The following is a 16,588-nucleotide window of genomic DNA, read 5'->3' as shown; positions in this document are numbered from 1 at the left end:
TTTGTCAAGTCCTTTGGACTATGTTTGGAAGAATTTTGACCCATAGATTCAGGACCAAAAGGCAAACTCACACCCTAAGGGTGTGGTGACTGAGCTAAGGAGTGAAGTTGCATTCTTTTTTTTCCTATGGTAAATAAATGCCATACGAGAGTGAGTGAATTATTCCAGTCCTTAGTGAGGCATGTCTGGCGAGTTGGTTGCTCCTTGTGAAAGAAGAAGTCTAATTTTAAGCTTTAAGGAATTTTTCGATTAAAGGCACACAGTTGAAAACAGGCTTTAACTTTTCAATGAGATCATAGCTCGCATCTGTCAACTACCCCGCTGAACAAAACAATTTCTTTTCTCCATGATCATTCTCTGTAATATTTCATTCCTAACTCTTCTTCTGTTAAATTATTTTTTCTTACATTTGGTTGCTTGAGGACAAGCAAAGATTCAATTTGGGGGTATTTGTTAGGCATGAAATTGACTAAGTTTAAACACAATATTTATACAAGAATTGGGGTGTTTTCTGTTATATTGCGAGAATGAAGGGTTGATTAATGTTTTTTTACAGATAAGTAAAGATAAAGCCAAACAATCTGGAAACAGCTTGTTTCGCAACTGCCAAAGAGGAGTGGAGCCTTTCTCTGATCCAGCGGTCAAACGCCGGATAATCTGATGACAGACAGCGACAGAACAGAAGTGGGCGTGGCAGAGGCAGCAGGTGGAAAGGTGTTTCAGTGGCATTACCTAAAGTAGCATGATGACAAGAAGTTTCGACCCTTGAGTGTTCAAGGTTCAAAAGGATCCATAATCATTTCTTATTGTTTTAGTTTTTTTGGACAATTGACTTATTTCTGTATTATTTTGTAAGGGTACTTTCGGGTACCGATTTTGGCCCCGGTCTTTCTCCTTTAAATAGATGTAGCAAAGGGAAAAGAGAGGGGGGATATTTTGTTTAGAACAGAAAAGTCACTGTTTAGGCGATAGAAGAGAGCTCCAATGGAGTTTCTGAATGTGAAAAGAACATCTGATTGCTCACTGCTTGATATGAGTGAGTAATCCATTTTGAATGGGCACGGCCAGTCCGGGCCAGTGATGTAAGTCTTATAACTTTTGCAATGAATGTGTAATATTTTACCAATGATGTGTTGATGAGGGTTTATATTTCTGTGCTTCGGCATTTATGCATGTGATAGATGAATGTTAGGACACTGCTTACATCTTCACTGATATCTCTATCAATCTCGCAACTTCGAAGCAGACATGTTAGATGGTTGTGTCAAAGATTTTCTTAACAGAAATGCAGTTTCGAGCTTAATGCAAGAAAGAATGTTCCTTTAGGACGCTATTGGCACTAGTAAATCTTAGAAGCTTAAGAACACACGAGAGTTGGCTTAAGTGAGCATTAAAACTGATACTTTGACTTCATTGGTATTGTCACTAGTTCGTTGGACTGTTTTAAGAGCTTGCACTACCTGTTCGGCTGTGCTTAGCCTGTTCTATCTTTTAACTATCATCCTTGTTATATCTTTAATAGAAGTAGTACTCTTTTGTCTTAACCTACCAACCTCAACAATCAACTTTACGAAGAAGATACCTTTACACACACACACTGTTCAGCAACGATTTTCTGATATTATTTTGGATCTCAATCCCTGTGGAGACGATACTTGACTTATCACTTTATTACTTGTATCTAGTACACTTGCTAGAGTCTCATCTGAGGACAACAGCGCACCTCAGGCTCACCTGCAATTTAAACTATTCATCTTTAGGTACCCAATTCTTTTTGGGTCCTCGTTGGTTAGCATGAACAGGTGAAGCATCATATTTCATTTTGTGACGGCATACATTTATGGTGTGGCCATCTTTACCACAATAGTCACAAAAGATTACCCTTTGAGGGTATTTCCTCTTTTGGTCAGCACAATGGTGCTGAGCATACCAACACACATTTATAGTGTGCCCTCTTTTTCCACAACAGTCACACTGACTGTTCTACTGAGTGTACTATCTATGCGGACCAGTACCTTGATACTCAGCATTTGGATAGAACCTTTTCTTAGCCGATGTACTCAGCTGGTTCTGATAGATGTGATGTCCTTTTTGAGCTTCTTAGAGTCTGATTGGACTTCCGAGACAAACCGATGCATGATTTTTAGATTTTCATCTTGCCTGGTGTTGTCTTGAAGCAGATGTCGGAGGTCACTCAGTTTGACCTTTTCAATCTCATCACATCGCCTGCTGAGTTCTCTTATTTTCTTATTACACTTTTTGGTTAGTGTATAGAGATCACTCAGGGCATTGATCATTTTATTTCTAAGCAGAAGAATAGATGTTACCTCATTAGAGTGTTCCTTTTGGTCAGATCCATCTGAGAGGTCAGCTTGCTCAGACCGGCAGTGGTCAGCAGATTCGTCAGCCATGAAACATATGTTTGCTGACTCAGTGGCATCAGCTTCTGATGAGGTAGACTCATCACTATTGCTCTATGTTGCCACAATAGCTTTTCTGCTACCTTTCTTTTCTTTCTTCAGTGTGGGACAACTTGATTTAATGTGCCCAATTTGATGACATTCAAAGCAAGTGACAGGTTTCGAGTTGTCCTTCTTATATCTGCTGTCGCTGGACTCAGCTTTATATTTATCGCTTCTTCTGAATGGCCTTTTGCTGTTCTTGTCATACTTTCTGAACATCTTCTTCATCTTTCTTGTGAACATGGCCATCTCCTCATCATCTGATGAGTCAGCTTCTGTTGAGTCAGCTTTCATGACAAGAGATTTTTGCTTCTTGTCCTCTGACTTTTCCTTAGCTTCAAAGTTCTTCATGGAGATCTCGTGGGTCAGCAGAGATCCTATGAGCTCATCATATTTGTATGTGGTCAGGTCCTGAGCTTCTTCCACAACTATCTTCTTAGCTTGCCAGCTTTTGGGGAGACTCCTTAAGATTTTCTTCACCTTTTCTTCTTCTGTGAAGTTCTTGCCGAGTCTCTTAAGCTCATTTATGATATTGGTGAACCTTGAGTTCATCTCAGAGATGTCTTCATTTTCGTTCATCTCAAACAGCTCGTACAGTCTCATGTGTTGATTCACCTTGGACTCCTTGACCTTGCTAGTACCTTCATAGGCCACTTCTAGCTTTTTCCATATTTCTTGTGCTGACTCACAACCTGAAATTTTGTTGTACTCTGCAGCATCTAAAGTACAGTGAAGCATATTGATAGCCGAAGCATTATTTTGCAATTTTTTAAGGTCATCTTCTGACCACTCAGTTTCACTTTTAACAACTTTCTCGTTGTTTCCCATTTTGTAGGGAACAAACGGGCCTTGGACTATCGCAAGTCATGCACTCATGTTTGTTGCCTGAATAAAAATTTTCATCCTGTTCTTCCAAAATATATAATTTGACCCGAAGAACAAGGGAGGCCGACTAATAGATAATCCCTCAGGGAGTATCTGTGTTGTTTGATTTCCTGGAAGGAAACGAGTGCTATTCTCAGCCATTTTACAGGGATCAGCTCAAGATAGTTTTATCTTTGAGTAGTGAGCTACTGCGCTCTGATACCACTTGTTGGTCCCGTGTAATGTACTAGGATTAGTTCCAAGGGGGGGGGTTAGGAACTAATGTAACTTTTTCGCTTAATTATGCTGACTTAATTTAATTCTCTTAAATAACTTCACTCAGTTTTAGTCAGCAAGGCTGAGCGCGATGCAAGACAGCTTTAGTCAGAAGCTGACTAGAACTGTTTCGCTTGTGAGTTGGGAAATAACATTTATGTCAGCTTCCAACTCAGCACTCTGATTACTCAGCGTCGGTTTATACAAATTATATACTGAGTAATTTAAGCAAGCAACACACACACACACACACACACACACACATATATATATATATATATATATCAAGAGAAGGGTTAGAGATTACTCAGCAGTCTTATCCTGGTTCGGCCTCACCGCCTACGTCCAGTCCCCAGAATCCTTCCGGGCTTTTTCAATCCACTATTGAGCTCTTTAAAGGTAGAGCACAAACCGTTTATAAAGTAATTGAGTATGCAAGAGTACCGTCCTCTATTCGTCTACTCAATCCTACTGAGCGCTATAACCAAACACTCAGATCTTCTCTACCGCTGAGTACTAAAACCGAGTACTCAGCACCACTCTCTCAATCTTTACAATTGATACAAATTTGTTCTTTCTAGATGAAGAACACTTTAGATGAATACAAATTCACTCTAGACTTTTACACAGAGATTGGATTTGGGTGTAAGAAATTGCTTTTTCTAATCAGACAACTTCTCTTTTGGATTTTCACTCTTGTGATGATTTTCTTTTCTGTCTGTACTTGCTTTTTCTTTTTGTAAATCGGCAAAGGATCCAAGTGATGAACTTGTCCTTTTATAGTAGAATCTGATGCTTCAATCATTTGAATTCGGACATATCCGTTGAATTCAAATGGTCTTCTTGCGTCATTCATTGGTCAGCATATAGATTTGCAGGCCAATCCTGTCGTCTGTAATTAGCAGTAGCCAGGCTTGCCAGTTTTATCTTCTTGCGCCAGGTTTGTCTTCTTGCAAAGCGCTAGGTGATCCATGCGTCTCGAAAAGGTCTCTTGGCGTAATTCCGAGGCTTCTGAATTGGTGCAGACCTTTGTCGGGCTTTGTCTTCTAGTTAACGGATCATTGGTGATGTCCTGTCAAACACTCAGCTTGACTTAATTGACGTTGCCTTCGATCTTTATCTTTGACGAGGCTGAGTTACGTTCTACTCAGCTTCTTCGATCAGCTTCGTCTTCAAGCGTTTGTTCTGAAGAAGACTTTTCTTCTATGATGCTGAGTTGTGTTCTACTCAGCTTCTGTGGCTCATGCTGACTTCATTCTGTCTTACTTTTTATTTCTGTTCTCATTTATAAATATACTCAACATTGAACAAACACATTAGTACAATTAAATCCAAGCACTTAAATTTAATTGTCTTAATCATGGGATTAACTTTAAATAATTTTGTCAAATCAAAATCATGTGGAAAGGTGTTTCAACACCAATTTCATCACATAACATCTGTTTGATACGAAATTTCCGAATGGAAATTCGCGCAACCTTTTTTATCAATAAAAAAGCTCAAAATCCTTCAAAATTAATCTAACCATACACATTCAATCTCGAACGTATCCTCATCGGATCATTGTTCATGTGACGGGTTTTAAAAATGATATTCATTTTTGTAAACGTTGTTTCCCGAGATAATTAAGTTGCATCATCGCTCATTATAGGAGATTACAACACATAAAAAAAAAAAAATAAAAGCAAAACTTATTAAAGGAAATGAAAATAGAAAACAATAGAAAACAGGTTATAAAATGTAATTAAAGTGATTAAAATGTGTGAAAATAAATACGAAAGGTAGACACGAGCAATTTTTCTCAGAAACCTTACCTCTAAAGTTGCAAATCCGGTCTAAAAAATGGACTAAACACGATCGAATATTAAGCCCGTTTTGTGTTTTTTCCCTTTCTTCCTCTTTTCTAAATTTTTTCTTCTAAAAACCTCCGCCAATGCATGAATCCTCAGGTGCATTAGGCGAGGTACCATAGGGTGAGCAGGTGACGATATGGGGGTGATAGAGGAGAGAGAAGAGAGAACAAGGGAGAAGAGAGAGAAAATAACAAAAATACCCTTTTGACTTTTTGACCGATATTGTCACATAAGCATTTTTAACGGTTTTACAATTTTGAACTTCTTTTGCTAACAGAATTTACCATAAGGCATCTCTTTGCAAACTCTTAAACCACATAGTTTATGTTTGAAAATGGCCCAAACCAAAAGGATTATTTTTTGTACTTCTCCCTCAAAACTATAATATTATGATATTTGGATAATTTGGAGACTCATAGGTAGGACGACACAAAACTAATGTTGGGAGTCAAGAACAATTCGATATTACATAACTAATATTTGGTCCCTTAACGTCTAAAATCATGCAATTTTACCATTAATGTTGGGAGTTAAGAACAATTTTATCGCTAAAATTGGCAAGTTAGGTCAATTGGAGAAATTATTTATCAAATTGTTTTCTCGGTCATGAATCTTATCATCCACATTTCATATGTGCGTCATTTTATTACTTATTAGCAACAGATCACAGACATATGATTAGAATTTAGAAAAAAATTAAATAAAATATATTATATTTTATATGACTTGAACAAAAAAATCATATATTTCGTCGGATTTAAAAATATTAATCTCAAATTCTATTATTAAATCATAAAAAATATGGCATTTCTCAAAAAAAAAATCATAAAAAATATGATTTATTTTTTTAGAATCAACTTACGTGCAATTGATGCAAAATCATGAATAAAATATCAGTGTTTTATAATACTATCTAAAATTGATCTAAATTATCAACATTAGAAATAAAATCGACATTAATTACTAACATTAAAGATAAAATTACATCATTTTAAACATTAAAAATAAAATTGCCACAAAAATGTAAATGCAAATGGTAAGGTATTTCCCCTACAAATTAAATACAAAACAAACCTATCATTATCCTTTATCTTTTGTTTCTGTCGAAGAAAAGAAAACCTAAATTCTAAAACGAAAAACAAAAAGAAGCCGCCAAGCATTCCATCCCGTCGCACCGTCGTTCCTCCATCCCTTCCGAGCGATCTCGCACTGTCGTTCCTTCTCGTACCACTGTCGTTCTGTCTCGCACCGTCGTCGTTCCGTCTCGCACCGCCGTCGTTGATTAAGGTAAGTATCAATGTCTGGGTTTGCTTATGTCTGGGTTTGCTGTCTTTATTTTTCGTTCAATGTCTGGCTTGGATTTGGGTATTTTCTGTTTCAGCCATTGATAAACAGAGAGCTTTGAAGTAAAGTAAGAACTGCTACTACCTTAGTTATTATTGACTTGTTATATTTAGAATGAATTTTAAGTTCCCAATTATTGAATTTCAATGACCTATATGCAATTTTCCAAGGATTAATCACTCCTAATATTTTCATTGAAGCTACCTAATTATGTGGAACTGCATCAAATGTATATATATATATATATATATATATATATATATGTATAGCTAGTTCGTGTAAGCCTTACACTGTAAGGTCCCCAATCTCCATTCCATTTGTCATTTAATATTAATAGATAAAATGGGTTTTTGGATAGCATATGTGGTTAATTATAACCTAAATTAACCATGCTAACACTATAAATACCATCCAATATTGAAAACAAGTAAATTATGTCTCAAGACGACGTACCCCAATTTCTAGCTATAATCCAATTCCAGTTCTGTTGTTTGGTAAAATTTCTAATTTCACTCTTTCAAACCTCTATATATAATGCTATCTAATATTTACTCATTAATACAAGGATAGGTACTCTTGATCTTCAACATTTTATACTCTATAATACTGTATAGGTCTTGATTAATTATGGTTAACGGTTGATTTTTGGTTAACCGTTGAGAACTGGTTAAAAACTGTTAACCGAAAAACCAAACTGAAATTAACGGGTAACCGTTCGTATTTTTGGACTGGTTTCGGTTCCACTGGTTAAAAAACCGATAGTTTTGGTTCGGTTAGTAATTAAGTCTCAATATGCCTAATAAATCTCAACCAATTGGGCCTAACCCAGTGGACATTTCGGGGCAAATGTATGCCAATTTGGGGAGTCAATTAAGCTAGGGCTCGCCTTTCTGATAGGAAAATAAGGAGTTTTCAAATCACAGCTCATTTCTCATCTGAGTTATCTGGGTAAACTCAAACGCATAGGCTTAGGCTCTCGTCTTCTTCGCTTCTAAGGTAGCATAAATCTCTCTTTCTCTTTGACACATATGATGTATTTGCTTATGTTCTTAATGTGAAACTGAACACTCTTTATCTATCTCGTTTTTTTCTGTTCTGAACAAATTCGGACTGATTTTAAATTTGATGAAGTGAAATGCCAATTTCTGTGAAAGGAAACAATTTATGTTTTGATTGTGATCTATATAAATTTTTTATTGTGGATTAAAGGTATTTATGGGTCCATGATTGGTTATAGTTTAATGACATAGGATTTCGGGTTGAATTGAGCCACACTAGATGCTGAAAGGGAGGAAAGTTTCAGGTAGGGGAGACACAGTAGCAGCAAATTATGCTTTTGGTCCACTTGAAGATGACATAATTATAAAACATAGGCTTCTTACCCGTACAACCACCACTAGGGGTGAACCCCCATTGAAGAAGCTTCAGAAGAAATTCACTTCATTTGTGGTTGAGGTTGAGAAAGATGAGGATAACTTCAACGACTGTTTGAGGCTTTCTAGAGCCTTCTTGCAGGAGCTTTCAACATTTGAAATTCCACTCCTAAAAAGCAAAGCTGTAATTGATGCTAACTTGAGAGAGAAGGAAAATTTCAATGAGTTGATGGATGAGATCAATAGCCAGATTGCGCAGGCTCAAGCTGATATCGAGGATTTCAAAAAGCAGCTTGAGGAGAGCAAAATTGAGAGGAAGCACAAGGAAGAGTGTGAGGCTATAAGAAAGTTGATTGCTATGCAGCCTCCTAGGTCAGAGACACAGAATATTATACAAGATTTGGAGAAAGAGATTTCAGGATTGGAAGCTGAGAATACAGCCGCTTCAAGGTTGCTCGAGCTTCGCAAGAAACAGTTTGCTCTTTTGTTGCACGTGGTATGTGGCATTTTCCTTATTGTTTCTGATCCTGCAATTTCTTGGTACCATCTTATTCATTTATGCTTATGTCTTATTGATTTATATTTATATAGATAGGACTTGATTCATGGTGCCTTGTTCTCATATTACTATGGCCTCAACTATTGCTGTTTTCTTTTTGCATTCAGAGTTGAACCTTAGATATGTGCTGGATATATGAAAATCTATTATCGACAGCTTTAAGATGTACAATTTACTCATTGATGGTGTGACAATTATAGATTTTCAAAGTGTCGATTGAAAGTAGGATGCATTCAATGGCATTCATCCTGTTTTTCTTTTCCATTAATCATTTGGTTAGTAATTTACTGTTATGAAGATGTTTTTTTTATTAAATTTGGGGAAGAAGTGTAGGGGGTTTCACACAAGATCCTGGGGTTTCATCTGGAATTCCCTCTCAATCCATCTATCTGGATTGGCTAATGATATGTCATATTAATTGATTGTTGCAGTTGTGATTGATGACCATTGCATTTACTGATTTTTGAACTGAACTGTGTCATTGATAAACTATTAATTATTTTTATTCCTTCCTAATTATAATAACAAATGGCAATTATATTGTAGAATGGCAAACCTGCACTTGCAACCATGGATTTAATAGAATATGACAAATGCACTTGTCTGTTTCCCTCTCATGTTGTTTCTAATACATCGTTATAGGTAGATGAGTTGCAAAATAGTATAGAGGAGGACCAGAAGAGTTTGATGGAGGAGATGAGAATGGCGACTGAGGAGCACAAAAACGGGCTGGAGGATGCGAGTGGTGGTTCAGAAGCCATGGCCGTTGACTAGCATTTTCTGTATGAAATGGTAAAGTCTAGTTCACCATTGTCATACACTACCAATGCATTGAGATTTTATGCAGCCTGCTTATCCATATAATCTTGATGGAATTTTCGAACTTTGTCTCAACAATCTCAATCCTATCCTACCCACAGAATTTTCAGTGTTTTGCAGGGTTACTTCTGGGAACTCCTGAATGCTTGTAGATGTTTCTACATACTGTAAAGCAACTATGGGTAAGAAAATCTAGTTAATTACCGGTCTTGATGTTCTTCACTTCTGTGTAAGTGGTATGAATGATTACAAGCTGTAATTTTCCGGTATCCCTGGGATAAGTAAATCAAGTTCCCTCTGAATTTGTAGCATAAATGAAAGGATAAAGAGCCAATTTAATCTTTTGTTTTGGAGATTAGGCACAAAATGACCCTTAACATTGACAACTAAGAGTAATTTTACTCCTAAAGTTGTAGTAGTGCAATTATACTAGTGATGTTCGAATGTTGGACCAATTTTACCCCTAAATACAATTATACTCTACGCAGTCATGAATCTCATTATCTGCAATTCACATGTGCGTTATGTTATCACCTACGAAGCACGGACTCGGGTGCGGACACGACAAATTTTATATAATTAATTATATATATATATAAAACTTGCTAATTATATATATTAGATATAATTCATAGTATCTTTGATCTTGTTTAGAACAATAGATACTTTTTTGAACTTTTAATTTGTGTATTTGATCTTTTACTGCACGACTGCCGTTAATAATGACTGAAATTTGCTCCATTTAAACGTTAGCAATAAAATTGCCAGTATTTTTGCATCTTATTTATTTATTTATTTCAATGTCTAAAAAGGGGTGTGTTTAACTACAAGGAAAAGGAATTAAGGAAATAATGAAAACAGTAGAATATTTACGCTTTCTTCCCCTCTTTCCGTTTTCAATATTTATGAGCCTCGCATTTGTTTTCAATCTTTATGAACATTTCTTTATACTCCAGGATATATTAGAGAAATATATATATGGGACATAAGGTTTAGCAGCATTGATATACATATACTTAAGAGAATATCAATATAGTACTATCAAAAAAAGAGAGAATATCAATATAGGATGTTAGTAACAGCAGAATGGAACCTAATGAAAGAAAAAAGACAAACACGGGTTGATATTTGGTGCAAGATATGATTGAAAATGCAAGAGAGAAGTGAGGCAGATAATTGGCATGATCTCAAGTTGGTTGGTGTCAATTATGGATCTTCACTCGCCTTTTATGGAAGAAAATTCGTGGACCCTGATCCTCTATTCCCATATCTGTTGTTTTCTATTCAATTTATGACTTTTATAATTGAGTGGGAGAGAGGTAAGAGGATAGAGAGTTGGGATATCAAATTTTCTGTCTTGTAGTATTTATGCAAATAATTTTAATTAAGCTATAAAAATTAAGAAAGTAAAAATTTAGAAGAAAAGCATTGAGAATAGATGAATCATTTTAATAGTCTAATTAATATTGTATTTACTCGTGAGAAAATGTCAAATAAAATAAATATATGATATAGTGATTACAATTTTTAAATAATGTCTTTCATTTTGAGGTCAAATAAAATAAATATATGATATAGTGATCACAATTTTTAAATAATGTCTTCCATTTTGATAGCAAATAAGTAAAGTAGGAATTAATACATCCGGGGTCCTTTTGCCCTCCCAAAAATTGATTGGAGTTCTAAATTTATAAACTGTCTCGTTCCTTTTTCTGTAACTTGTTTACATTGGGATAGGATTGGGTTGGGCTAAGGTGAGAAAATTGATTCCTAAGTCTAGTCCAAGCAACCCATCCAACTAATATATATTTATATTAAAAAAGTAATATTAATTAAACTACATAACAATTAATACTAACTGGGTACACTTTTTTTTTTTAAATGGTAACAATATAACAATTTTTTTAAAACGGTAACAATATAACAATTTTTTTAAACTGTGTTAAATTAAAACAGTACTAATTTTTTTTTAAATGGTAACTATATAACTGTTAACCTTAATTAAAATGAATTTTGGGTTGAGTCTGTATTTTAAAATAAATTACAAGCTTACCCCCTCTTATATTTGGGCTTAGACGGGTTTGGGCCGGATTGGACTAACTATATGTTTAGGGTTAACCCATAAAAGGCGGGTTGGGAATAGGTCTAATAATTACAATAAGAATATTGGTGGAAATAAGAATATTTGTTAGTTTGGAGGTTCCTCTACTCTATCCATGGAAATTAACTAAGTTGAATAAGAAAACTTGTGAGTAATATTTTCAAGTGAAATTTGACATTTCCATTTCCAGTTTCTGTTTGTTTGAAGTATAAATAGAGTGACTTGTGAACGTGGATAAAGCTGTAACTCCCCCACATTGACCACTCAAATCTCTCTCTCTCTCTGTCTTCATCACGTGAATTACAATTAACAAACTAATTCCTCTTTTATTAAAAAAATTTGGCGATTGTTCCATATAATTGCTTGTTGTTTTGGTTACGTACATTTTAATCATCTTCATCTAATTTTACCAAATCTTGAAAGCTAACCCGCGTTATTCTTATTCTTATTACTATTGTTTCATAGTTGTCAACTTATTTCTCGTAATTAAATTTTGTAAGTTTGTGGTACGATCAATCAGTTTTGAAATTTAACTTAACCATTCAATCTAGGAATATAATAACAATACACATATTCTTATTTCAAGTAAGGAAGGTACCATAACACCATTAACAAAGGATCAATCGAGGAAGGTAGAAAGTTAGAAAGTTAGAAAACCTCGCTGTTGTCCAGCCATTGTTTTCCGCCACCGCCACCGCCTCCCTTATCAACCTGATTCAATCCCTCCGCCTCGTTTGTTTCGCTTCTCATGGATCCGTCTGCCAGCTCCGACCAGTTCACGCTAGAGGAAGAATTGCGTACCGGTCTCGTTCTCCAACCTGATGAAATCGCCGCTTCCCAACAACCCAAATCCTGGTGTCTGATAGGCCGATTCCTCACCGACTGGCCGATTAAAGCGGCTTTCATGAAATCAACGCTTGCAAATGTATGGAGCCCTTCTAAAGGTATCTTTATTGAGGATTTAGGTCCAAACCTATTTCGTTTTGAATTTTATCATCCCTGGGAACGTGACAGAGTAGTTCAGTGGGGTCCTTGGACGTTCGAGCAACAACTACTGATTCTTAAATGTATCGATGAGGGTCAGAACCCGTCGGATTTTCCTCTCACACATGTAGAGTTCTGGATTCAGGTTCATGATCTTCCAGTGGGGTTTATGTCTGAGAAAGTAGCCAAGAGCATTGGAAACTACATGGGTTTTTTTTATTGAAGCGGATCCTAATAACTTTACTGGTGTTTCTCGTACTTACCTCAGAATCCGGGTGTCTATTGATGTGAACTTTCCTCTCAAACGGAAAATGCAAATTAGCTTATCCGGGGGCAGTATTTTCTGGGTGAATTTCAAGTATGAGCGCCTTCCAAGTTTTTGTTTTATATGTGGTCACATTAGGCACGCCGATAAGTTCTGTCAGGCACTGCTTGAGGTCGATGATCCAAACTTTGTGGAGCGTGTATATGGCCCTTGGCTACGGGCACCTACTCGTCGCTATCTTAATCAGCCTCAGTTTAGATTTCTACTTAATAGACCCTTCCAACTGCCTCCTCCCGCTACTCAAATGTCAGAATCTCCTACAAGGGAAGGCTCAGGAGTCACAGGAACCTCTCTCATCATCCCAAAAATTGCTATAATGGTCCCCCCAGGCTTCAACGCCGGCCACAGTCAGGGTATGGGTGCGACCTCAGGAAAGGAGAACCAGCAAAAAGGTAGCTTAAAACAGGCCGATTTTTATAAACCGGATACAGATGATGAAGGTATTGAGCTCACTGACCCTAAACGCAAACATGTATTCGGGAAGGAAATCAATTTTCAGCAGAATCAATCAGGTTCTATGGATTGTGAAAGTTCAGTTGTTAAAGAATTAGTAGGTGTTTTGAACGAAAAAATGGAAGCGAGTCGGGCTAATCTGGCTCGCACAGGCCCATGAGCACTCTCTCTTGGAACTGTCGGGGGATCGGGAATGCCCGGAGAGTTCGTCAGTTGGTGGAGCTGGTATCTACCTTTCATCCTGATTTCATTTTTCTGATGGAATTTAAGTGCAATGCTAGAAGCTTGAGGCTCTAAAGAAGAAGCTTTCTTTTGTTGGTCTGTTCTTCGTGGATCCTGTTAATCAAGGTGGGGGTCTTGTTCTCCTTTGAAAAATTGCAAATTCTATTCAGCTGTTGGGTTTCTCTCTAAAATATATTGATTTCAATGTTTCTCTAATTGGTTTGCCGGAGTATCGATTGACCAGTTTTAATGGCTTTCCTGAACACTCAAGGCGGTCAGACTCGTGGCAGCTTCTGCGCAGTCTTTGTTCTAATAACACAACACCCTTGGCTATTATAGGGGATTTCAACATCTTCTCTCCCAGTCCGAAAAATGTGGAGGTAACAGGCATCCTTCGGCTCTATTATGGGGTTTCAATGAGGCAATGGCGGATTGCAGTTTATCTGAAATTCACATGTCAGGCTATCGTTTTACATGGGAAAAAGGTAGGGGATCTGATAATTGTATTGAGGAAAAGCTTGACAGGGCTTTTGCCTCAGTGGCTTGGCTTTCTTTATTCAGTTCTGGTTATGTTCGCAATGAAGACACTTCTTGTAGTGACCACTCAGCTCTACTCTTACTCCCGAAGCCTATTTCTGCTCCTCCATCTCGTTTATTCAGATTTGAAAATGCATGGACTCGTGAGGAGGATTGTTATGAATAGGTGAGTTTGGTTTGGACGTGTGAGCCAGGCGAGGATCTATTAAGCAGACAGGCAAGGTGCGGTTCAAAATTGCATAAATGGGGAAGTGCAGTGCGAAATCGTTTCAAACTCCAAATTCGGCAGTGTAAGCATGACATCCGGAGGTTCATAAATTCGACAGACGAAAGTGCAAGAGATATGTTGCAAAATGCTCGGATCCGACTTGATGAAATTTTGCTCCAATAGGAGTTGTACTGGAAGCAAAGAAGCAAAATAAACTGGCTACAGGTGGGTGACACGAATTCAAAGTTCTTTCACGCTGTTGCAAACAATAGAAGAATGAAAAATCAAATAAATAGGCTGAAGGATAATACAGGCAGCTGGGTCGACTGGGATTCGGGTTTGACGTCCTTAATCACTAGCTATTTTATTGATATTTTTGCTTCTTCGAGATGTGATTCTTACCCTATACTGAGGAATGTACATCACAAAATTTCTCCTGAGACAAATGAGGAATTGCTCAAGCCTTTCACAGAAGTCGAAATTAAGCATGCCATGTTCTTTATGCACCCGGATAAAAGCCCAGGTCCTGATGGGTTTAATCCGTATTTCTACCAACATTATTGGGGTCTTGTTGAGCCTGATGTGGTTAAGTCCTGTATCCAATGGCTGAATGATGGAGTATTCCCTGATTGTATCCATGAAACCAACATCGTTCTGATTCCAAAGAAAAATGTGCCTGAAAAAGTCTCTGATCTCAGACCAATAGCATTATGTAATATGATTTACGAAGTCCTAGCCAAGGCTATAGCTAACAGGATAAAGAGGGTCCTCAATCTCATTATCTCTCCAGCTCAGAGTGCTTTTATCCCATGTAGATTGATTACAGACAACATTATGCTAGCCTTTGAAGTAAACCACTACCTCCGGGATAAAATTAAATGGAAACAAGGTATGTGTCTCTTAAACTTGATATGGCTAAAGCGTATGATCATGTTGAGTGGGAGTTCCTAAGATGAATGTTGATAACACCGGGGTTTGATGTTAAGTGGGTATCTCTGGTTATGCATTGTGTCACCAAAGTAGAATATAAAGTCTTCCACGACAACCACACAAAAGGGCTTATTCGACCATAGAGAGGACTCCGTCAAGGTGACCCAATCTCTCCGTACCTTTTCCTCATTTGTGCTGAGGGTCTATCGGCATCTTTATCAGCTTTGGAGGATCAGAATCTAATCCATGGGTGCCGTATAGCAAGGTCAACTCCGTCTATTTCCCACCTATTTTTTTTTACTGATGACAGCTACCTATTCTTTAAAGCCTCAAGGGAGGAGTGTCAAACGGATCAATAGTGCCTTAATCTATATGAGACAACATTTGGCCAACAGGTTAATTTCTCAAAGTCTTCAATTTCTTTCAGCAAGAACTGTAGTAATTCTCTGCGGGTACAATTAAGCTCGCTATTTGGAATTTCACTGGAATCAACTGCTGGCAACTATCTTGGTCTTCCGTCTCTGGTTGGGAGATGTAAATCCAGGGTTTTTTAATTTATCACTAACAAAGTTTGAGCCAGAATTACAAGCTGGAAATCTAAGCTATTGTCTCGCGCTGGTAAGGGGGTTCTACTTAAATCCATAATTCAGGCTCTTCCCTCCTATGCTATGAGTCTGTTCTTACTCCCTAAAATGCTATGTGCAGATTTAGAACGTTTGATGAACTCGTTTTGGTGGGGCTCTTCAAGCTCGAGTGGCAGAGGCATCCACTAGAAGTCATGGGATAAGTTGTGTACATCAAAAGGTGAGGGGGTCTGGGTTTTAGAAAACTAAACCTCTTCAACCTAGCATTATTGTCAAAACAAGGATGGCGACTCATCACGCAGCCAGAATAGCTGGTTGCTCGGGTCTACAGGGCTCGATATTATCCTTCTTCATCTTTCCTTGCTGCTGATATCGGAAATAGATCGAGTTATATTTGATAGAGCCTGTTTGCTGTGCAGCCTGTATTGTTGGTGAGCTGCAGGAAAGTGGTAGGATCTGGTGCTTCGATAAATATATGGGAGGATCCCTGGATGGCCGACCCGATTAACCCATATATTGAAAGTGACCACTTCGCCGGCTTGGGCAGTTCAATAGTGGATAGTCTTCGCTTGGACTCAGGGGAGTGGAACACTGATCTGATTAATGGTATTTTCGTTGAAAGAGACGCTTCTCTAATATTAAATACGCCGCTTAGCTTGAGAGCAGTCCCAGATGCTTGGGAATGGACCGGAGA

General features: G+C 37.4%; 1 protein-coding gene across 3 annotated transcripts; it reads left to right on the top strand.

Annotated features, from left to right (window-relative positions):
- Positions 1 to 6,542: 6,542 nt before the first annotated feature.
- On the top strand, positions 6,543 to 10,062 carry LOC136206526 (THO complex subunit 7A). Of its 3 annotated transcripts, none has more exons than XM_065997610.1 (4): positions 6,543 to 6,742; positions 8,050 to 8,668; positions 9,374 to 9,523; positions 9,671 to 10,062. In XM_065997610.1, exons 2-3 carry the CDS (start codon positions 8,078 to 8,080, stop codon positions 9,503 to 9,505), a joined length of 723 nt encoding a protein of 240 aa, XP_065853682.1. In that variant the 5' UTR covers positions 6,543 to 6,742; positions 8,050 to 8,077; the 3' UTR covers positions 9,506 to 9,523; positions 9,671 to 10,062. The 3 variants fall into 3 exon arrangements, with proteins under 3 accessions (XP_065853682.1, XP_065853681.1, XP_065853683.1); XM_065997609.1 differs by having other exon boundaries at positions 9,661 to 10,062; XM_065997611.1 differs by having other exon boundaries at positions 8,037 to 8,668; positions 9,661 to 10,062.
- The last annotated feature ends 6,526 nt before the right edge of the window (positions 10,063 to 16,588 follow it).

This window comes from Euphorbia lathyris, chromosome 9 (assembly GCF_963576675.1).
Source record: "Euphorbia lathyris chromosome 9, ddEupLath1.1, whole genome shotgun sequence".
Lineage (NCBI taxonomy): Eukaryota > Viridiplantae > Streptophyta > Magnoliopsida > Malpighiales > Euphorbiaceae > Euphorbia > Euphorbia lathyris.
This window is presented reverse-complemented; position numbering and strand designations above follow the sequence as displayed.